This window comes from Hylaeus anthracinus, unplaced genomic scaffold (assembly GCF_026225885.1).
Source record: "Hylaeus anthracinus isolate JK02 unplaced genomic scaffold, UHH_iyHylAnth1.0_haploid 11989, whole genome shotgun sequence".
In the NCBI taxonomy this organism is placed as follows: Eukaryota; Metazoa; Arthropoda; class Insecta; order Hymenoptera; family Colletidae; genus Hylaeus; species Hylaeus anthracinus.
Window position 1 is genome coordinate 17,452,884 of NW_026534337.1, and position 23,850 is coordinate 17,476,733.

The window sequence follows — 23,850 nt, forward strand, 5'->3', positions numbered from 1 at the left end:
AAAGTTGTTTATCGTTTGTCGTTCGTATACAGAATGTAATCGAAAGGATAAATAATTCGCCATGAATATTGAATGTTAAGAAGTAATAGACGAGCCGGCTTTAAAATGAAACGTAAACAAGGGAATTTTTGTAAGAAAATGTACACCGAAACTATTCGTGTTCCAGGCACTGAATATTATTCATCGTAATTCAAATAGATATTTATTCAAAAACCAGTGTATTTCGTGACAAAACATGTAACGTCAGTTACCGACGTAATGCTCATTACGTATTTTCACTCACCCACCCAATCGCACTCACGCATTATTTCTCCCTCTCTATGATTTATACACTTTACTAACTATATGTATATATATATATGTATATGTGTGTGTGTATATATATATATATATATATTTTTTTTCTTTTTCTTTATGTTTGCTATAGAATATTCAATATTTTCTATTTTCGTAGCTCCAGTTTCACGTTATGGTGAGTTACGATTGATTTGAGATGAAACGGGAACTACGGAAATAGAAAATACGAAATACTGCTACAAATATTGAACCACTATCCATAATCTAATTACATATACAATATATGATATGGGCATATAGCCATTGTTACAAATGTAAGGCACGTGATTTTTCACGCACCCAAGAGTCTGTATGAACGAGCGAGCGATACAAGTTTCCCTTCGTATCGATAAAGAATTCGATGAACAATTTTGAAATACGTACATTAATTCATCATTAAAATTAAGCCTCGTCCACCGGTATCGCTTCCGCTGAACCGTTCAGTCAATCTTGAATTATCTCTAGAAAAATATTTACCGTCAACTGCATACCTCAAACTTGTATAATATATCTTTAAAATAAAATATTATAGGGTTGTTTATCGACAAATATATATACCGTGTAAATCAAACTTTCGCTTGACATCAACTTTTTCGCAAGATAACAATTCGATACAATAAAAAAAATGCGATAAAACTATATAAATGGAATATATCGAATCGTTTATAATATACCAGGTCATTTGAAAATAATCACTTTTAAAAGTGCTGGTACTTTCATTTTATAATAGGGAACTATTGTTTGAAGAGGTTCATATCAATCGAAAGCATCGTTATACAATCCATATATTTATCCCATAATATTTATCATAAAAAGATATCAACGGTCTAAAATCGGTAATTGAACGAGTACGAATCGAGTGACTCGAGAAATCGACTATATCATGACGTATGCTGTGATCGAGAAAAGTAGTTGCCGTGTATTAATAGAAAACGAAAAGTCATATATGCGCAAAAAGAGACATCTTGATAAAAAATGTGTAAAAAAAACAAAAAAAAACGTACAAGTATATTGATATTTCATACGCACAATTGTATTGGTTAAACCGAGCGACAAGAACCTGTACATAAAATTCACTGTATATGCATTCAAATATATCGAATTTGGTTCCAGCTACAGCAATAACAGAACTTATTTTACACCTCGACAAATTCACGATGTATTAACAAGTGTCGCAGAGCTACCTTTTAGCAATCGATAGTTCCACTATTTCCTCGACAAACAGCGCACTACTTTTCTCTGGTTGCGACAGGAAACGCTAGATATTGCAATAAATATGGTATAGCGAAAGCTCGACGATGCATGCTCCGTTAGAATCTGGCTCTGATGTAAACAGCGGAGGAATCGTGTTCGCCGTAACCAAGACGTTTAGCGTGCTTGTAAACTTCGTTCGCTGCTGCAGCTAATGGTAACGGTTGCTCCAATTGATCGCTCATACCTAAAGAGAGTCTCAAGTCTTTTTGCATGTGTTGCAGTGGTAACTGCGTTGGAAACCCACCCTCGATAATGGCTGAAAAGTTAAAGTAAATGATCGATATCGTGTAAGTAAGAATTCGAGTTACCTGTATTTGGCCAGGAAAAAGAAGAGAGCTTATACCTTTCCCTTTGTCAAGAATCGCGGGACAAGCCAACGATGTCAACTCCAAAACTTCTAGTACGTCTTTCTGCCGAATACCGGCACGATCTGCTAGTGCCATGCTCTCGGCTAAACCAGCAAGAGTCACACCCGCCATTAGCTGAAGCACGAGGTTCATTTTGGAAGCATTGCCGACCCCGCCGAGATAAAAACTGTTTTTGCCCATCGCCTCGAAACAAGACTGACACTCGTCGAATAGGGCACGATCGCCAGCCGCGAGGATCACTAGAGTACCCTCTTGCGCCTCTGTTTTGCTGCCTTGTACCTGAGCCTCCAAATAACGACCTCCCTTTGCGGTTATTGCCTCGGCGATGTCCTGCGACGTTTCCGCGTCTATACCGGTCATCTCCACGTAACCTTTCTCTGGAGATATTTCCGTAAGAACTCCGCAATTTCCAAAGACCATCTGTAACGGAATTACGGTCTTTTTATAGTCGCAAACCAACTGCCAGCGTATTCTACTTATACAAAGAATACGCTCATTTATCGAATCCACTGTCATCGATTACAAATTTATATTATACTCTTACGTACGTCTTTGGCAGCTTGTGGATCAGCCACACAAGAGAACGTAATGTCAGCAGCGAGCACAACATCGGATGGCGTTAAACCCTCTTCTGCTCCTGCTTTTACAAAATCTGCACACTGTAAAGTTGAAAATAAGGTTAAATCGATGAATTGAATTGATTATTCGCTAACATGTTGTTAGAAAGATATGTTGATGTAATTACTTTATATAGTGATATGTAAATATTCTTTTTTTCATAAAATCTAAATATATATAACCCGCATTGTCCTCTTATGGTATTTAAGCAAATTCTTTGTTTTGTATGTTGATAAATTTTTCCCTAATATTAAAATCATAAATGATTACGACCTACGGTATAGAAATAGAACGAAGTGTATTCAAGTATATGATTACACAGCTTGAAGCAAGTAAGAATTGTAAACTCTTATTACAGCCCTGACTAGTTTGCTTTAGACCTCGTGGCGACATCAGTCGGTGCGATGCAGTAACGCAACCATGCATCTTGAGGATCATGGCTCCGATAGATGTCGCCACGACTCACCGCTCGCCATTTCAGTCATCATTCCTGTCACGTACACTGCTTTTAACGGCTACAACGCTAAACGTTTTCAGACTGGCTTGCCACATCACCAAACGACGCCATTGCATCACTTAAAGATATTTCTCGTATACGACTGAAAAGTATATCTAAGCATTAATTGATGTTGAAAGAATCCATAAACTGATCAGTCTTGTTTGTGATACGTAACAATACCTATGTTTCGACGAGTTTTTAAACATTTCTAGAATCTTTTGTACATTGAAACCGATGACAAATACTTGTAGATTATAGAAGAATCTCATGGGATTTGTATACAAGTACATACATACATACATACATATATACACATGTTAGCAGTGCCCACCCATCGTTGCCGAGTGAATACGTATTTCATTTAAAATTTATCGAATGTAATGTTATTCCTTTTTCTTTTTGTAAGTTTCAAGTGTATTATCCCGACGTACACGAAAGCTACACTTTCCTCCAATTTTCATCGTTAGGGATGGATATACTTGCAGATAATGAGAATCGAAGAAAAAAATCCATAGCACATAATGCCAAAATTTTATTAAAATTCATCAAAAGTACGTACTTACGTATCTGGCCTTATGCCACTTTTATCCACGAGTCCGGAGTCGTTTTGCTGGACTACGAAGCAAAATCAATAAGGTATTTTCCAAATGTGCAATGGCGTCGTTTCTCATACAATTTACATTTTATCTTATTTAACCAAATAACGATTAATATTGACGAGTACTCTATTAATTTTTAATATATTTCATTGAAACATGATAAAATTATTCAATGATATATTATACAGTTCAGAGCCAGTAAAATAAAGTAATAGCTCATAGTCTATAATAGTATAGTATATTAACTATACGACATTATTGTGTAAGAAGGGAAGGGAAAGAAAGGGAAACCGAATACAAGGGTTAAATAGAAAAGGGAGACGATTAAGAGTGTAACGACCAAGATACCCTTTCATTTTCGTCTCTTTTCGAGCGACATACGCGGATGGAATGCAACGCGTATACATACATGTATATGTATGTCCTTGAATTCTGAATTGCTTGCATCGTTGCCATATCCATTTGTCACATTTGCCCAAATTATAAAACCAGAAGTAAACAATATCCAATTACTTTCAAAGGTCATCGCATTTCTAATGACTTAGAAATAAACTTTGCGTAAGTGTAACCGTGTCCTACTAACAAGTGACCTTGAACCAACTTAACCAACTTGTGTGGCTTCCAAAGGAAAAGAAATTCAACTATTACTAGAGATGAGTGCAATCATATACACGACACAATTGCATTCCAAGTGCATCTCCAGCTTGCGCTTCGCTCTTCCGAGTACATACATACAAGTGTTGCTACGAAAATACTTGAAATGTTTTTAATGGATGCCTTGTTTATGAAAATGTCTGCTTCCTAAAATTTTCTTAATGAAAAGTTAAGGATCTTAATCTGTACAGTTATAAATACATTGGCAGATACTGTGTAGCAGTTAGATTTTAGTGTCCTAATAACTTGTATAATCTTCGACTCCGTGTCACGAGAATGCGCAGCGTGTGCATTTTGAATAAAAACAACGTGTGCCACGTGTATTCATATATGTATAGGCAGAAACTTGGAAAGCATTCGCTACTCCATGCCATGTGTGAGTATTTTAGGCCCACGTAACATAGTTGAATAGTTGTACACGTTAAATAGTGGAACCGACAGGTTGGCGTTTTTCATTATAGTATATGAATTTATACGATACATATACCTTATATACTTGTAAAATAACTTGAATAAAGATTTTTGTTAAAGAAAACGAAAAAAATACTGGGACACTCGGTGACGGAAAGCTCTACAAGAAAATACATGTTTGATCGACGTAAGAGACAACCGAGTGGACAAGTACGTACGAAACTCACGTGCCAGAGTACGAGTTACCGAGGTGGCGGATGTAGAATTGTACGGGTATCAGGTAGAGGGACTGAGTATATCGACCTTTACAATTCACGGTGAACGCACGGAAACCGTTAAATAATATACAATTTCTAATCGTAGAGTTCGCACGATTGTTAAGATTGTGCATAATGCACAATTAGGATAAGAATAAGACAATGCAATATGTATAGTACGAAACAAGAGGACGAAAGGAAATTGAACGACACATGTTTCTTTCAAGTTACTTTTTCAAGTGCAAAACGCAATACACTTAGCGTGTACGTTCCCGATCATTCGAATCAACGTACATACGACAGCCTAAAAATATTATATGTACACGCGACGAGATGAATACATGGAATGTGTCTTTTATTTTCAATTGTCTAATATCGATTGTTTTAACTGGTTTGGCTTAGTGTTAGTGTTAGCATTTCACAGATGAATTTACAGCTCGAGATCGTTTCGAAAATATCAGAGAATCATGGTAAATCTGCAAAGGCCAAGGAAACGAAGACGACGAAGGACAAAAGCGAGCGAAGGAAGGATCGGAGCGGGCCTGCGCCGTCTAACCGACACGTATAAATAAAGAGTTGGATAGCGGTGCGAGGTTGTCGGATCTCTGTAATATTGATCGACGTAGCGGAGACACGGTCGTCAGCCGGGGGTCACACGGTGAAACGTGGCAACATTGCCTTGTTCCCAGCTGATCGAGCTCCACTCGTGCCGCTCGACGCACGACCGTTTCTCTTTCTCTTTCCCTACCCGTTTCTTCGCGTTTTCTCCCTTCCCTGCCAATTCATCGTCTCTCTCTCTTGCGACTGACACCAACGCTATAATATCGCCATGCCTCGACCGCAGACGAGGCCTTTCCTTTCTTACGTTGCTCGTTCCGTTTTAACTCGAATACGAAACGAAACGCGCTTCCTTCCAGTCATCAACTATTTAGTCGCGACCGACATTACCCATTAAAAAGAAAAGGCATCGCACGCTCAACAATCAAATACCTATTCCATTTACACTTTTAAATGAAACTTGAAAATTTATGATTCTCTTCGAATCGAATGCTGCTGTTGCATTTTACTTTCGTTTCCAACAGATGAGTTACATGTCATGTTAGTTTCAAAACATTTCGGAAGACGAAACAACGCTCTGCCCTTGAAAACGATTGCCCCTCTCCCCTATCGCCATCTTTGTTACTACCAGTCTTACATACATAGATTCGAGCCTTCTAAAACCTGTGTGCCAACGGTATATTACGTAACGCTACCAAGTAAGTTATCTTTAGAATTGTTTCTCGATTAAACAAACAATTCTTATAGATTCGTGAATACTTCAACTTAATATCGTTACAAGCTTTTTTCAAACGAGACAATTATTGAGGACATTCTTTCATCTTTAAAGAATCCAACGGAAAATACATAACGGATTAGAGCAGCAAATTAAATGGTCTTTCCAAGCTTTGCAACAGTCCTTTCTGTTCATTGGCTATGGTCGTCAGGGCTCAGTTCCCCGACCTTCGGACAACCTACAAAACTTTACTATTCAAGAGAAAATGCAATCCTATTGAAAACTATACATGCAAATCGAGTTCCGAAGGCTAATCCAAAAAATGATCTCCGAACTTGGTTCGTCTCTTATAATTCACATTAAAATCTAATTTTAGCATAAAGCAATATTAAATTAGTCATTCGCGAAATTAATTCTACGCGTTGAGAAAAAAGAGCAACAAGCATTTAGTAGTTTGCAACGTTATTAAATACAGCTTACGAGATATTATAACGTGATGAAATTCGATGTCGAATAACAAAGCTGAAAGGCAATAAATATACGCAAACTGTAGCTTATCAAGCGTATTTGTAAACGCAACTGCAAAATACGATAGAGCAATCGTTTCACATATTTCTTATCGTTTATTCGAATGATAAACCTCTTTTCGATCATTTTTTTTTCTAATTAAGCCACCTAAAACTCTTTTCTTTGTTAATTTCAAATCTTGATACACCATAAAAGCATAAAATACATAGTTTAGTTATCTTGGAATCTATTTGAATTCGACATCGAGATAACCTTTGACATTCGTAGATACCAAGACGACATACATACATACATATAATAGATACTGGCTATGGTGCGCGATCGTTGAAAGCTCGAGAGAAGATCGTTCGCCAACAACTAAATTACAACATTATCTCTTCTTCGTACTTATCTTTCTCGTTCACCTGACGCGGAAAATTCACCATTATAGATTGTACAGTATTCAAAATTAATCGTCAGCTACAGCTGTCGAAGTTATCGCCAAGGTCAGTTTAACAGTTGGACACGTGAGCAGTTTGAACAAACGATTTACGAGCGAATCGGTACTACATCTTCGTTAAGATAACGAAATTCACATTTTCTTTATCAGCTCCAAACGAAATCAGTTTGTACAATGTGTGACTTGTAATTAACTTTTTCTGGTGAAGCTCATTCGATAATTTCTTCGCGGAAATTTAGTTTATAAAGGACGTTATATAACCCTTTAAATGACCTAATTCGAATGCAGACAAAAAAGTCTAAAAGAAAAAAAAATTAAATGACATGCCATCGAAGTCGAACGAACTTGATAAAAGTACGCACTTACGATTATACAAGAATTATTGTTAAAAAATATGTTTGATTTCGAAGGAAATGCCATTAGATGAGAATATTTTCTTCGGAATGAACTGGTTGTTTATAGAACGGCCATTAGCCATTTTTATGTCGTGGTTAGGAAACCTTACGCCATATCGATAGTGTTTTGTTTCGTGTGTGCTAACGACGACATCCATTACCAAGAAACTGTCATTCCTCCTCGATGAACGTAATTGGTATGCAAATACGCTTTCAAAAATTGTTCGTAGATGAAAAATTGATGATTATACTCTACTCTAGATAGTTGGACGTAAAGTGAAAATCGAGGCTGAGGTATGTTAGATCGATACTACGCGATGCCACTTTTGTAAGATTTACGCCGAAACTAATAGCATCGACTTTATAGTTTATATTTATAATATCAAAAGAACCTTATCGAAATAAATGCAGCAACGTAACGTTATATATTGCTACATGGTTTATTTAAGGATATATTTGTCAATTGTTTCATTTTCATTAATATTATTATCGATCCAAACGTATATTATCATGAACATGTACGAATAAAATTTCTCTTCGTACGGGCTGAATCTAGATCGAGACATTATTAATAGGAGTGTACGCGTCAAACTCTTTGCCTAAATTATAATAGGCAACGCTGTCCTCGCTGTGCGATGGTATCGATTCGAATTTATGGTAAATAAGATTACAAACCGGGTGCTCTAAATTCAATTTCGCGCGTGTAATCAACTTTCTTCCGCAGTTTGTAAACATGTACTTATTTTTGTTCCGTTTTATTTTTTTCACTAATGTAAACTTTGTTGTATTTTGTACTTTTTATGGGTAAAATTATTATAACAACGTGTTCATCGATAACGTTTTTGATTGTATGTTGGAATATACTTAACGATGCAAATAAAAAACGATTATTTTCAAAACATTTATCATTAATAGAAATGAACCATATGGTTGAATCGATGTAATTCTTAAACAGCTTTTTATCGTTATCGGCAATTCGAATATTGCGAACTTGGGATCGTGATACCGTTAAAATGTATCGTCCTCCGATAAATGAAATATCGAAGAGAATATTTTGAAGACTTACAAACGCGCACACTACTTTCTCTTTTTATGAAATAAAATTTGAAAGGTTTGTCCGTGTAACCGGTAATAACACCGTTTATTAACCAGACCGGAAAGATGGTAGATAACAATCACCTAATTAATAAATACGAAAAGGAGCTAAACCATCGTAATTTCCTACCACGCATACATAGTATGTGTTTAGCTTCTGAACAACACTGATTTCGTTAAATATTATAAAAAAATGTTTCACGTAAGTCTTAAAAATAATTAAATTTTATACAGAAAACGTAAACGATATATGTGAAAATGAATACATGTTTGACAAGTTCCAAATATTGTATCCCTTCTCGTGTCGAATAAAAAGAATCATTGAAAAATAAGGAGATTTGATATGCTCTAGACTAATAAACGCGAGAAGAATCTGTAACGGTAGAGCAATGTGTACGAGACCGACAATTAGGCGTGCGTGCGCGCGCAAGCGCAGAGTTGCTTAGCCGCAAAAACTACTACAAGTGGTAAGTAATGGAAGTATTAGATGACAAAGATAGGACATCTTGGAGCAGTAAAATGTATGATGGGTCGGTAGCGTTTCACCAATGGGCAACAATCACACAATCAGTCTAAAGGGTTGCGTTTGATTGTCTGTAGCTTTCTCTTTTTCTTTCTCTTCCTCTCTGTCGGGGCGGCTTGCGTTACGAAGCGCAGCGATATCAGTTTGCGTCGGCGCGGTATCCCGAGCTGGCAACGTTGCCGGTTCTTCGTAGCGAGGGCTACCACGAGGAGAAGCGAGACTCGACTGTGCTCGAATCTCGCAGTTACTTTTTGTCTTTGATACGCGACGGACGACACTGATCGTGTCGCGATGCACGAATGTGTCATGTGACACGCGGAATAAGCGTAACCCTGGTCGCAGTGACACATAATTGACAGACAGACAGACAAAAAGAGATAGAGAGAGAAAGAGAGAGAGAGAGAGAAAGAAAGAGTGGGGGGGAGGGAGAGAAAGAAAGAAAAAGAAATAATATACATCGACACAACGAAAGCGATTGAGGCAGAGTGTGTGTGCGTGTATGGGTGTGTGTGTGTGTGTACGCGATTAGTTTGTATATGGCAACCGTTCCCATGCGTATCTGTGCGCGCGAAACTTGTGTACGTCGTTGTTGTTGTCGTCGTCGTCGTCGTATCGGTGGCAGATTTTTCCTTCCCGTCCAATTTTCGGAAACTTTGCATCAGCCATTTCATGAAACCGTGCACAATTATGTTACCGGCTCGATACAAAAATAGCAGAAATACAACTGCCTTCATCGACAAATCCAGCAATATAAGTGAGTCCATAAGACACTGGGCCGGATCTTTTGCAAACGGCTAGGACACATCGTTGGGTAACCAGCCAGAACCCACGGTCGAGCACCATAGTCGGTGCTTGGCGGCTTTGTCCGTATTTCACGTTTGGTGGCAGATAGGTAACAAGCAAAAAACAAAGACGACAGAAAAAAGAAAAGAAAAGAAAAGAAAAGAAAAGAAAAGAAAAGAAAAGAAAAGGGACATAGTGAAAAAGTTGTGTCTCCGCGGGAGCACGTGGATACGAATGACAAAGGAAACGTTGTCGTCCGCTGTAGTGTCTCGAATTACTAAGAATACGAAAAATAATCGTAGATTGGGATCTCACGAAGATCGGCCAACAGGACATGGGAATTTTTGATTGTATGCGTGAAAATCGTCACGTTACAGGTCATAGGAATGAGGGAACGGGTTTTGACGTGGAACTCGTGGTGGTGGTTAATCGTTGTTCTCGCAGCAGTGCACGTTGTGGATACGCAGGATCATCGTCATCAGCTCTCGTCGACGGACTCTGGGAAATCGTCGAGTATAGAATGTGCCACGGGTTGCGAATGCGTGGACATTGGAGAGGATTTGGTCTGCAAGGATCGAAGTTTCTTCGGGCTTGGCTTACCGAGACAGGTTACAAACGTCGCGTTAAGAAACGTCGGAGCTGCTACTATACCCGTTGCAGCCCTCAAAGATTCCATTCATCTAAAGAGTCTTGCCTGGACTTTGAGCGGAATACAGCGAGTCGAGTCGGATGTATTTCGCGCGACGACGTTGCTCGAGTATCTAAACTTAGGTGACAATAGGCTGGCGGAATTGCCGTCGGACGTCTTCCATCCGTTACATAAACTGCAGTACCTGAATCTAACCGGGAATCGTTTGAGCGTACTCCCACGAGTACTGTTCCAAGGTTTGGATCGTCTTGAACAGATCGGTTTGTCGCGAAATCGTCTGTCGGTACTTCCCTACCAAGCGTTCGCCTCGTCGAAAGCACTGGTCCGGTTGGACCTGTCCCATAATTTGTTGGTGTCTCTGCCGGATCACAGCTTCAGGCCCAACAGGCGCCTTCGAGAACTCGGATTGTCTGGCAACAGGCTGACCAAACTTCCATCTCGGTTGTTTTCCGGGCTGAGTCAATTAAAAAGCTTGGAGCTGGCCAACAACGAGATCGACACGATACCGCGCGGTCTTTTCGCCGATCTTTCGTCCCTGCAAAACCTCGATATCTCCGGGAACCCTATTACCCACTTGTCTAGCACGACGTTTCAAAGCCTATCGAATTTACGATGGCTCAACTTGAGGTTTCTACCGATTACGGTGCTTCCACAGGACGTCTGGCACCCGGTCAGGAAGCTACGAGTCCTGATGTTGTCCGGGACGAGGCTGGAGATTCTCCGCAACGAAGATCTCAAGGGATTAGAGAATCTGGAAACTCTGGAAATAAACCAAAGCCCTCTGCGAGAGATTTCTCGGCGCACCTTCGATCGCACACCGGCCCTTCGTAAGATCGATTTACACGATAGCAATCTGACCTTTCTCCCGGCAAACGTTGCACAGCTGTCGTCTCTGAACGAGTTGCAACTGCAGGGGAATCCATGGGCCTGCGACTGTCGTATGTTTTGGTTCGTAAAGTGGGCCGAAAGCAAGGCACATCTACGAACCGCGTTCCAAAGTGGCTTCAGATGCGGCGATGAGATCGACGGGGCAGCCGATATCCTTCAAACTCTTCGTTACTTGAACTGCACCCCGCCGTTCTTGGCATACGCCACGCCCGCTCAGCAATATCTCTTGTTGAACTCTGTGCTTCTCGAGTGCGAGTTCAACGGCAATCCCACCCCATCGTTAACATGGGTCACGCCGACTCTTCAGGTATTGCACTGGAATCCCGATCCAGCTTTTCCCGACGCTTTTGTCGAACATCCTCCCGTACACGGATGGGAACAAACTGCACCGATCGTTGACGATGCCCGAATACGAATCCTCGATAACGGATCTTTGTACATCACGACGTTGCTCAGGCAGGATGTCGGTCGATACAAGTGTTTCGCGGTTAACCCGATTTCCAATGCCACTACCTATATTAGTTTGCAGATGAATCCAATAACCTTACACAGAATCCAAATCATCAGCATCTTGGTAGGCGCCGCGAGTGCTACGGCCTTTCTTCTCTTAACCCTACTCTTGCAACTGCTACGTTATCTCTTGGTCAAGTAAGTATCTTATTCCTCCTCTTCTTTTTTTCTTCCGTCTGATGCTTGGATAGTACGCGATACGTTAACACTTTTCCATGCGATACACCTTTGCGTTATTTTATACATTTAAACTGATACATCCGAAACATAAAACACAGATTAAATGAATTCCTATCTGGACAAGTAGTAAGTACCAGTTTGTACATTAGTCGTTTTTTCATTTTCAATTCTATACGCTTGGTACAAGTACTTTTCAATTGGTTGACAATACGTTATTTAGCGTAGAGATCAAAGGAATCGGGTAACGACCAAAGATGTCAAATGCCGAAAGATTCTCGACACGAGCGCGATCCGAGTACGCTTCCTTTAAAGTACGTGTACTTTCTGTTTCGTTGCCCTCTCGAATTCTATGCTACTTTAACCGAACCGATTGTTTCGACTTGGATAAAGAATTGACTCGCGGTATCTACAACGCGTAACGCAAAATTGGTGTGCAATTAGTGCAACAAATGAATCGTGTGCTACTCTTCGTTACAGGTGCGGCTGTCTGAAGTGGTGTTCGTGTTGTAGACACGTCGGTTCTACGCCTCGTGCCAAACAAATTTACCAAATGCTGGATAGCATCGAGCAATACAAGAGTCAGCAACTGGAAAAGTTACGTGAAAATTACACCCAACAAGTGCACAGGATAAAAGAGAATTGCGCTCAACAAGTGGAATGGATTCGTGACAATTACGAAGGTCAAATGAGGCACATAAGGGACATCAGAGACTATGGAACGAGCCATCTCACGGCACTCAGAGATCAGTATTACGATCAGGTAATAAAATGGTACCGTAAACACTCGTTACAATTAACGTACAATGTAATTTTCTCAATCGTAACGACATAATCGATCGGGACCAAATTCTACGCATGTTCCCAGAAAAAACGGGAAACGTTTATGCAGTCGACGGTCTAAACAATCCTTTACCCTTAATCTACCACTATATCTCACGAGACCATTTTTTCTGATTGCAAAACAGGTGAAGAAAGCACGGGATTACTCGACCGGCCAGTTGAATTGGGTACGAGAAAATTATGTCTTCCAGCGTAACAAAATAAGAAAATTCAGCACCCATCAGGTATTGCGGCTGCGCGAAAGCTACAAATACCAGCAGCAGACGTTGAACAAAGTCCTGGAGAATTTACCTAGCTTCTACTTTGACAATTGCCGAAGCGGTTCTTGCGGGAAAAGCGACTCGATGGTGTTTCATCCGAAAGACGATGGTTCCGTTCGCGTGGACATGTACTTCAAAGCGAAAATCAACGACCTGGCGAACGGTGTAAGCTTCGAAGATCTGAATAGCGAGTACTATACGCCAACGGAACTATCATCGACTAGTCCACACGGCGCTATGAATATGTTGGATGGAATTCATATAAATTACATCGAAGACAGTAGTCCACCGCCACGATTTGATCTACTCTCCAATGGAGGAATCATCCCTCATCCGATCGTGTTGCACAGTATCGAGGAAGATGGCAGTTCGTCGTCGGTGTACAAAGACGCGGATCATGAAAAGCCGGTTTTCAAAGGCTTCAGTACCGAAACTTTATCCAAAGAGCCTAAAGATTCAACGGAGGTTCTCGGTCTGTTTATACCTAGCACCAGTTTACCCGACCTACCGCACGAAACAAAACTCTAAACAACTCGGAACAAGTGATTAAGGGTACTAACCTCTCTTTATAGGAGCAGAATTATAATTAAGACGAGAATGTACTGCCACTGGATAATTACGTGAGAAAAATATTACATAGAAGTGCCTCTACATCGGTAAGTGAGGATGTATTCGCGTGGATAAACGGTGGTAACTTTTTCTTGTGGGACTATTCCAAACGACATTATTATTATTATTATTACTATTACTATTATTATTATTATTATTTCCCTGCCCCCCCCCCTCTTTTTTTCTTGTTTAACTCTTAATGAGAGATCGTATACACGTGTATATACACCTTTGAAAATGACGAAAGAAAAACGCCTGCGAACAATAAAGGAACAAGACACGCATCTGCAAATATCGATCGTGGATGGGTCTACGTACGTTATCCGAGGAGAACGAACAGACAAAAAATTGCGGACAACTTTCAAGGATTCTTACGTGATCCGATCGATGACCTTGCAAACTGTTCGTGCTTGTTTATCGTTATCGTGGTAGTTATCCTATGTCGTCGACATCGATGATAACGATGGACGATCTTTTAGAAGAAGGAGCTAAAAAGAATCGTAAGATGTCGTAAATATTACGCTCAATCTGCCGTAATGCCAACTTTACTGAAAGTAATTAGGAAAAATAAAGAGTAAAAAGGCCGACGCGTGTATTTAATGGTTCCATAATGATTTCGCTGGTCCGAACGATTTCGAACGAATCGATTGATATCGTAGGCGTGTGATTATCATATTTCAAAGAAAGACTGAATCGCGATCGGTAAACGCGTCGTTGACGGTTATCCGATCGATCGATGCTCGATGATAAAACCGACACCGCATTTGTTGTTCCGTTTAGATTCCACTCTTTTCTCTTTGTTTCAATCTTGATTTCGATAGATTAAAGTACGGCATTTGAAAGTTTCGTAGCCCTTTCGTAATCAATAAAATACGACATGTTCCAATAATAGAAATACACAATTATTTCAAATGAGAAGAAAAAGGAGAGACATTATTCTGCCGAGAAAAGAAAGAAGGCGTACTTAATTATCATATCCATATTCGCTCCAAATAAGTCATTTGTAACGTTTACGAAAGGTATTAAAATATCTTTAACGCATCAAGCTATTTACGTTTTTTAAAGATTGTTCGACGTATGTAAAGGAATTTCGAATAGGTTTTTACTTTTCTCCTGTTTAATTACGAACCCTATTCGCCACGTCTTCCTGCATTCATTTCAAACTGACTTTGACAAGTTAGATTTTTCATTGTATTATTCAATTGCATTTTAATAGTAACACTTTGTTAAAAATATTACTCGTTATTACTCGCAACGTTATAGAAAATTAAAGAATCTCTCGAAAAGATCGAATATCTCGCACGCATAATATTACTATCGGACACCCGGCAATTCAGAGGCGTTGAACAGAAGAATATTCTAATCGCGATAATCGTCATCGCGAAGATACGATAACGACGGTGCAATTTACCACCGTACAGTTCCGATGGCGTATGCCGTGGTCTCCGCCGAATGACTTCCTATTCTCCTTATTTACTTTTACACGAGTAAACGTTCAAATCATGGAGTCCGAGGAACTTGGACAAGTTTTAAATAATTTCGATTACATACAGAAAACAAAACTCGTCGAGATAACGTTTCAACGAGTTGTTTCTTACGCTAATGCACGGTATTGTAAAATAACAGCTTTTGATGTGACTACATTTCATATTTCATTTAATGATAACTTAATTCGTACAGATAATCTGTTAACTTTTGCTCGTACAGAGAACAATTTATAAACTTTATATTATCTGTTTCGATCTTACGGTATTTTATCACCGTAATTGACCCCTCCCCTCCGCCCTTTGTACTCTACTGGTACTGCCACGGCGTCGTACATAATATACACCATGATTCGGGTCAAATTTTATTTATGGTAACGCAAACTGAATTAACGAAATAAACGAATAAAATTTAAATTAAAACTTGTAGTCTCTAGTCGCTTTAATTAAAAGAAATCTCAGAGTGCAAAGAATTAAAGGCACAAGAAGAAATAAGAATGCAATTGTAAAGACAGTTGCAAACGTACGTGTTTACCAGTTATGTAACACGCTATTTTTTTTATTGCAAATGGTTATTCTTTATTGTAATTGCATATAATGTGATGTGATGTGATGTGATGTGATGTGAAGTGATGTGATGGAATGCCGTGGACGAACGAAATACAAAATATAACAATAGAAACGTTACCGAAAGATATATAGATATAGTTATTTGCAAGTATGATCGGTTTAAATATATAGACACAATCGTCATAGTGTCAAAGATGCGAGCAAGTTGTTTATGCAAACATTATTTGGTTAAATTGTTAATTGTCGAGATCTTAAAGTTACTTTAATCACTGTTGCTTGTATAGTGAACAAAAATTAATATAAAAATTTGATTATTGAATTGAAATTACAAAAAAAAAAAAAATAATAATAATAATAATTACCAAGTTCAGTTTCATTTTTTAAAAAATTATACTTTCGTTAAATTTATGTTACGGTGCGCTCCAGGTCGAATTCTACGAGTCGAATAACACGAATCTGCTATCAATCGATCCTTTACAAGATAATTTTACGAATTGATCACCTTTTCGTCGTAGAATAGTGGATACTGAACCGCGATATACTGGTGTATTCTACTACATCGATGTGTGAAACAACAAACAAAAAATATATAGTTCTATGATACTAGAGATGGACAAAATTTTATTCGAATAATAAACAAACGAAAAAAACAAAAAATTATGTAGCGATATTAGCGATTTATTCGATCGTTTACTCGGACAATTATTCCGATATACTTTCACTATTATTTCGATTTCATTATTCGGCATCATTATTATTAAACAAATAGAGGATAAAAATTTGTTTATAATGTGGTCATTATTCAAAATTTTCTATCTAGGCGAGTATTTTGTCCATCTCTTATACGGTACTGATCGATACGAAATGTTAAATTGATGAGAAAGAGCACAATTCAAAATTTTGCATGACTTATAAAGTATACCTAATAATCTTACAATAGACTTTTGTATATAACATGTAGCTGTGTTGAAAAAATACAAATAATCTTTAACGACTGAACAAATATTCGACTGTACTATCAGGTTTCTCGTTTGAAAAACCAAACATTTTCTGTATAAACAACTTCGTAATGTTTCCAATCGTCTAAAAACAATTTAATATGTATATGTAAACAGTAGCATACTATATAGCAGTGTCTCTCAAATTAAGGTAGCCTCTCAAAAAATAAAAAAAATCATATTATCAACTTCTTCACTTTAAAGTCATACTTTAATCTCGTTAAACGCATCGATTAAACAGTTTGCTGTCGGCGATAGCAAAAAACACAACAACCGAAACTTGAAGTTAAACAAATTTAGAATAACACGTACATGTATTTCATTCTGCTTCTTAAGGGTAATAAATGTTAGCTAATTTTATTGAATTTTCCATTTAACGAAAACAATAATTTACCGTTAAATAGTAGAAAAGAGATTAAATTGATTACACATTAAGAAAATGCTAAAAAGAATAATAATTTACTTGTAATTTAGGAGGCTTACCAACAAAATTCCATTATTAAGGGTATCCGTGGAAAGATGAGATTCGGAAAACACTGCTATATATAATTTACGATAAATCGAATATAGGCATATGATAACATAATTCGATCCACAGAACTATCTAGGAATTTGAAATAATGCATCGAAACACACAAGAGTGCCTGGGTTTCTTCCTTTTCCCATCTTTCTCCCTTTCCCCTCCCCTCAATCCTTCAACCGTAGCGCCCCCACCACGTTGCATAGCGTCGGAACAAGCAACAACTAGCTAACGCGAGTAGCTACGCTAACGTTATTTTTGGATCGTTTCAGCGCCTTTGAACAGATAAAATTCTATCATCCCTCGAAAACTGGGACGTCGAGACGCGGGGAAACCTGCAGAAATACGAGCCAGTTCCCAGGCTAAAGAAACTGTCGTTACAAATTACGTTATCGGAAACTTGTTCAATCACGTGTAACGTGTAACAATTGTTAACAAAGTAAATAATGTCTAGTATTACTCGGTGATTGACGGAAATTTGTATGTCTTAGCGACGGCTAGCCAAAAGTAATATTTCGCAAGATCTCAATTAGCGATTGTAAATCTATTTTCGCCTACTTGGGAGAATTACAATATCTGCGCGATATTTAAATTTTATATATAATAGTATTCCAGTTTGGTAGTGTAACGAATTACAGTGTTGTCCTACTCTATCTGATTCAAGAAATTACGACCAGCGATACTTTCAAATTTTCCATTTATAATCAAAGTGTCCTATTTCTAAAGGACCAACCTGTATACAATTTCGAAAAAATATCATAGTAATCGTCTATGAAGAATGCAATTCTCATAATCTGAACATTTTATCGGACCTTGTATGTCCTTGTATGTGGGTATCCGAGAGACCCACTCGTATGCGAACAAAAATTTCCGAAATCCCACTCGGCCAAGTCCATAATTTTCGATACTTGTATTTCCGTGCAAACTTATTATTCTTAAAATACTATTTTGTTACAGATTACTCGCGACTGATAGTTGCAGAAACATGAGAAATTATCTCCATATTGCTGGTTTTAATTAGTTTCTATTTATTGTCAGAAATGTATTATTAAACGAGCAATGCAACATTTTTATCAATTTTCACGTTTTGCATATACCGTTGTGAAATTTAGCTTGTTATCCTCGAGTAATTATCTCGTTGGAAGTACGAGGCCACAATTCGAAAAATGAATATATATATATATATATATATATATATATATATATATATATATATATATCAGATGTAGATGATCATCCAAATGAAAATACAGAAAGAGATTATTTCTATGGTAACTTTTACAAGTCTGATGATTCCTCAAAGTAACAGGGCACGAGAACACGTTACTTAATTACACTATTAACTATTAAAGGCTGAACAAATGAAATCACATTAGGCACCCGGTAAATCGACCCTTGTAAACGTTTCTTTATCGATAATACTATATTGTATTCAGGGATGATGCGATCTTCTGAATGGTTTTCAAAATTAACTGTAAGGTTGATCGTCACCGTTAAACAATCAGTGTTACTCTTAGATATATGAGGTAGGTGGAAACAAACGTACTTTATCTGAAAACCACTCGTCAAAAGCAGGCTGTGAAGTAAACACCATGAACGCATTTCTCAAGGAAGATATTACGTACTGTGTTAGCGAAGAGAAAGATAACGCGCGTGTACACTATATCTCGTTGCATTAGATTACTCGAACTGCATAACAACTTATCGATATCCTAAAGTTCCTCTAACGAAAACACGATTTTTCGCGAAATTTTTTTAGTACTTTTGGTAGTCTGTATTTTTTTGTATTTGTAAATAAATTTTCTAATGGTAAATACATGTTACAAATGCAAACAAAAATTTGTAAATCTACATTTACTATGATAGAAATAATATTGATACTTTTAAAGAAAACGAAAACATTTTATTTACATCACGACTTTTCCGACTGCAAAACAGAAAATGAAAAGTTCTAAAACTTTCAACAGATAAATATCTAGATTTTCATCGAATAAAAGGTTCGATCAGGACAACGAATTGTTGAATTGTTCTATGATTCTAGTACCCCTGTCCCTGTACTCTTCACTCGTCCGACAAATAATTCATTTTTTTCATAATCATCTTAACGTTTTCATTCAATTATAATAAACGTTATCCGTTATATTTTAAGCAAACAAATTATTTTGAAAACGTGCTCAATTTACAGGATAATTAAATAAACAAGATTACTTCTAGAATTATTTTTCTCCCCTATCTTACTACTTTCTTTCCTATAAATTATTTCAAATGCTTTTGCGAAAAATGAAATCTTGCAACGTAACGTTCCACAATAGAAGGTATAGCTGGAGAAAAAGCCCATTAATGAAATTTACGTTTAGCGGGTAAAATTGTTAAAAAAAAAAAAAAAAAAAAAATATTATTGGTCAGAATATAATTTCATGACACATCGATTAACGAATAATAGTATTATTAATACGACAACCCAAACGAGTCCACGATTTAAAAGACGAGTTTTTCTCGTACCGCGATCACTCAAGGGCATTCGTCGTAGCTCTTTGCAGTGACTGCGTGTTCCACATTTGTGGAATTTTAATATTGTCGTATCGTATTATATAGAAACAACTGAAGGGTACATACCTTTTCTTGTGTTCGATTCCACACAATTACGCTGTGTCCGCTGTTGATCAGATTTTTTACGATGCCGCTACCCATGATACCCAAACCAAGGAACCCAAATTTCAAGGTCGACGGAAGGATGTTTTTCTCTTTAAGAGTTTGCGATAATGTTTCCACGTCTAATGGAGGTGTTACCTGCCATAAAAGGTAGTAAAATATTAAATTTCCAACAATTTTGCCCGAGTTCCAAAAGCTTGAAATCAATAAAAAAACAAAAAATCAAAAGGGAGAAACGCTACAAGTATTTTTTCGTTAACGATAAAGCAAAAATACCACATACCGACTAACTTTTTCGTAACTCTGACGAGCACTCTACTAAATTTTTAACACGTCGACCGTCCGTACCCATACCCGGAATCGCGAATATGATTAATATATTCAAAGAAACGATAACATTTTTTTGTAAGTAGTATGCAATAATTCCCTCGCGATGTTGTTATTTACATTAGATTTCATGTATAATATTTATAATGATCATAAATGAATGAAAGCATATCCTAAGAATTGCATTTTTGTATAGGAGCATGCAGTTATGTACATGCATGTAACAAGAAACAATGTTTTAATGTTTTAAAATTTGAAATAAACAATACTAAGTGTACTATCATGGAAAGGAATCAAAGAAGGTATAATGTTGTTGTTATTTATTTATTCACATAAATAGGTCAAGATGAAGAGGAATTGGCTATTTTTAAAGAGTATGTATCGTAGCTTCTACTAAAACTGAATACCTCATTAAAAACGTCTGCTGTATGCACAAAAAGCTTACAGCTCCAAAAAAATATTTTGGAATTAATACATCAAATAGAGCTATGACGTTTCTATTTTAGATATGCAATTAAAAACTGAAATTTTTTTTCTATTATTATCGAATAGTAATATTTCATACTTACAGGTCTAGCAATATTTGCGGGCCTATTCAGGAGCGTCGACCCTGATTTTCTGAAAGGAGTAGAATGGTGTACCGGAGGACTAACACTGCCAACCCTATAATTGTTACTTGTACTTGATTCCCCACGTAGCTTTTTGGCTGGACGACGAACATTGCTCCCATTGGTGTCCAATCTTTTAGTTTTTAGTGTTTCCTAAATAAAAAATTTCATAATTTAGCTATGCACAGAATACATTTACATGTTAATTTTGTATCGTTAATAACACACCTTAAATGTTTATCATGCAAAGCAAATATAAAGGGAAAAATTAAGTTTCTAAGATTTTAATTTATAGTATAAACCTAACCTTACGAGGCTTGGATGTTTTCACTATATTCTTCTTCTCTGATAAACCTACTTCTTTAAGTCTGTCGAATAAGGAATCTGGGTCTAAGCCATCTTCAAATACCTAAAGCAAACAATATCGTGGCATCCGAAAATTCTGTACAATATATAGTAAATTTTAGAGTATGTCAGTATTAAAAACTACAAATTTTATTCAATTATATTCGATGTTATATCTAAATCTGTATGGAATAATATTCAATTATTAAGCGACTTACCTCTCCGTTAGCAATAAATTCCTCTATTGCTTCTACCGCATCTTTAAATGCACCAGATTTACTAGATTTTACAAGGGTATCTTTGTACTCTAGATATGGCTTTAGATTGGACTCCTCTATCCATGCGCTACAAAAAATATTCATATAAGTCTTGAAAGTTGATGGATAAAGAAATATAAAAAGTAAGATACATGCTCAAAACTTACTAATTATTTGTTCCAAAGAAGAAAATACATTGAACTGGTCCCTTCTTAGTATTTGTTGGTTTCTTTAAGTCCTTTGAAGGATTAGACACCTTAAGATGTCATGGGAAAATTAATATACGATGCAAATTGTAATTTGCAAACATAATCTATCAGTTAAAATAGTAAATGTAATACGAATTATTATGTTACATACAAAATATTTATATAGACGCACATTTCGTTATTTCAATTTTTTCATGTCAACTATTTTATTCAAAATGTGTCACTGTTTCCTCGATTCAGAAAGTATAAATATAAAAAAAATTTATATAAAACATGTGACTAGAAATAATAGATTTGATACTTGAAAGAACAAATACAACTGTTTCATATTTCCTATTCCCGCATATAAAATACTATGTAGAATAAATGCAAATTAAAGAATTATATTATAAATGAATTGTATTTGTATCGTAGGTATTAGACCTTTCAAATTTATTTACACGATACGAGAATTGTAATTACCGCGTGAATTATATTCAACAAGTACACCGTTTATAAATAGTGAAATAATGAAAAAAATTTGAATTATTCTATTCCTAAACACTACGTTAAATATTAATACATTAAGCGTGAAACTTATTTTGCGTAACATTTTGTTTACGCCGCACTCTACCGTCAAGCGGAGAGAGCCGCACGCAGTGCGCGAACTATAAACAAAAGATAAAAAAACGAGAAACGAAGCTGAATAGTGGCTCTAAAGGTTTGGTTCTAAATTTTTATTGAACACTTCTGCGCAAATGCCGTTTTTCTAGATCAAACGACATAACATACGATAGAATAAAGTATCTCTTATAAGATACCAAGAGAATGTAGCTAAACCGAAATTTAGAAAAAAAGAAAGAAATGATATGTCGAATTTTATAATAGTAAATAAAAAACTTTAAGTCTCAATCGAAAATGGTAAAGAATTGAATGAAAAAAAGGTTAATAATCATTTATGTAAAAAGACGAGCGCGGCGGCGGCGTCGGCGTCGGCATCGGCGGATGTAACATAAACAGAAAATGTACAACTGTGGCCGGTTCGTGATTCGTAGGGACCGAGTCAGCCTATATACATAGAAACGCCGATCCGTAAGGACTGGCGTAGTGTTTTAATCTGTTCTGTAAGAAGCACAAACGAACTGTGTATACGTGCAATGTAGACACGCAAGTTTTATTCCTTCTCGGAACATCGTGACAAGTTATGAAATCACAGAACATAATTTAGGTTATATTTTCGTAGCCTGCGCGCCAATTCGAATTCGAAGGTCGGGTGTGGCGGGAGATATGCAATGCGAGCCAACAGTGGCGTCGACAAATTGTATTAAAAATATTCGTTCACGGCATTACAATGTGTAATTCGACAACTGGAACACGATACTGGGCATGTTCCCGCCAAATACTATGGCCGCGTTTGACTTCGTGGCGCGTACGGCAAAGCGCAAGTATAGTTAACACAGAACCGTTAGCAGTTAACTCGAACTTACCCGACCAGGCCAAGGAGAAAATCCCTTCATCTTCGCCCTGAAATTGATCAAAACGACGATTAATGATCACTATTACATTCATTTCACTATTTTTATTACAAACACTCAGTGACTATCACATTACGACTACATACCATACTAGATCACCCAGTTTGAAAACCTCCGACATAATAAAACCCTCGTACTTGCTTCACGATCGGCAAGCAACTGACTGACGAGTAGAGCGTCGTTTGTGCATCACGACGTGAACCAAATTACCCCCTCCAAAGGGCGTGACTCAAACGAGCGTCTCTCTCTCTATCGTTTAAAATTTCAATTGGCAAATTACTCCTTATAAACATACAATTCTTTATTATTTAAAAAAAGCATAATGTTTTTTTCTGAAAATTATATTACCAATGTATTATTAATTATTAATCCCATATTTCCGGTAAGAAGAAAAACTT

At 37.1% G+C, this 23,850-nt stretch overlaps 2 protein-coding genes across 2 annotated transcripts; one reads left to right on the forward strand and one right to left on the reverse strand.

The window, feature by feature from the left end:
* Window positions 1-185: 185 nt before the first annotated feature.
* Window positions 186-23,617, reverse strand: LOC128887688 (cytokine-like nuclear factor N-PAC). The gene is made up of 10 exons (XM_054143868.1): window positions 23,539-23,617; window positions 23,405-23,441; window positions 21,897-21,985; window positions 21,691-21,817; window positions 21,435-21,536; window positions 21,089-21,280; window positions 20,157-20,330; window positions 2,507-2,617; window positions 1,934-2,378; window positions 186-1,846 (listed from the first exon to the last, which is right to left on the reverse strand). The coding sequence occupies exons 1-10, from the start codon at window positions 23,571-23,573 to the stop codon at window positions 1,647-1,649; spliced, it is 1,512 nt and encodes a 503-aa protein (XP_053999843.1). The 5' UTR covers window positions 23,574-23,617; the 3' UTR covers window positions 186-1,646.
* On the forward strand, window positions 10,212-14,089 carry LOC128887681 (leucine-rich repeat and immunoglobulin-like domain-containing nogo receptor-interacting protein 3). The gene is made up of 3 exons (XM_054143852.1): window positions 10,212-12,217; window positions 12,737-13,019; window positions 13,225-14,089. The coding sequence occupies exons 1-3, from the start codon at window positions 10,419-10,421 to the stop codon at window positions 13,885-13,887; spliced, it is 2,745 nt and encodes a 914-aa protein (XP_053999827.1). The 5' UTR covers window positions 10,212-10,418; the 3' UTR covers window positions 13,888-14,089.
* Window positions 23,618-23,850: the final 233 nt, after the last annotated feature.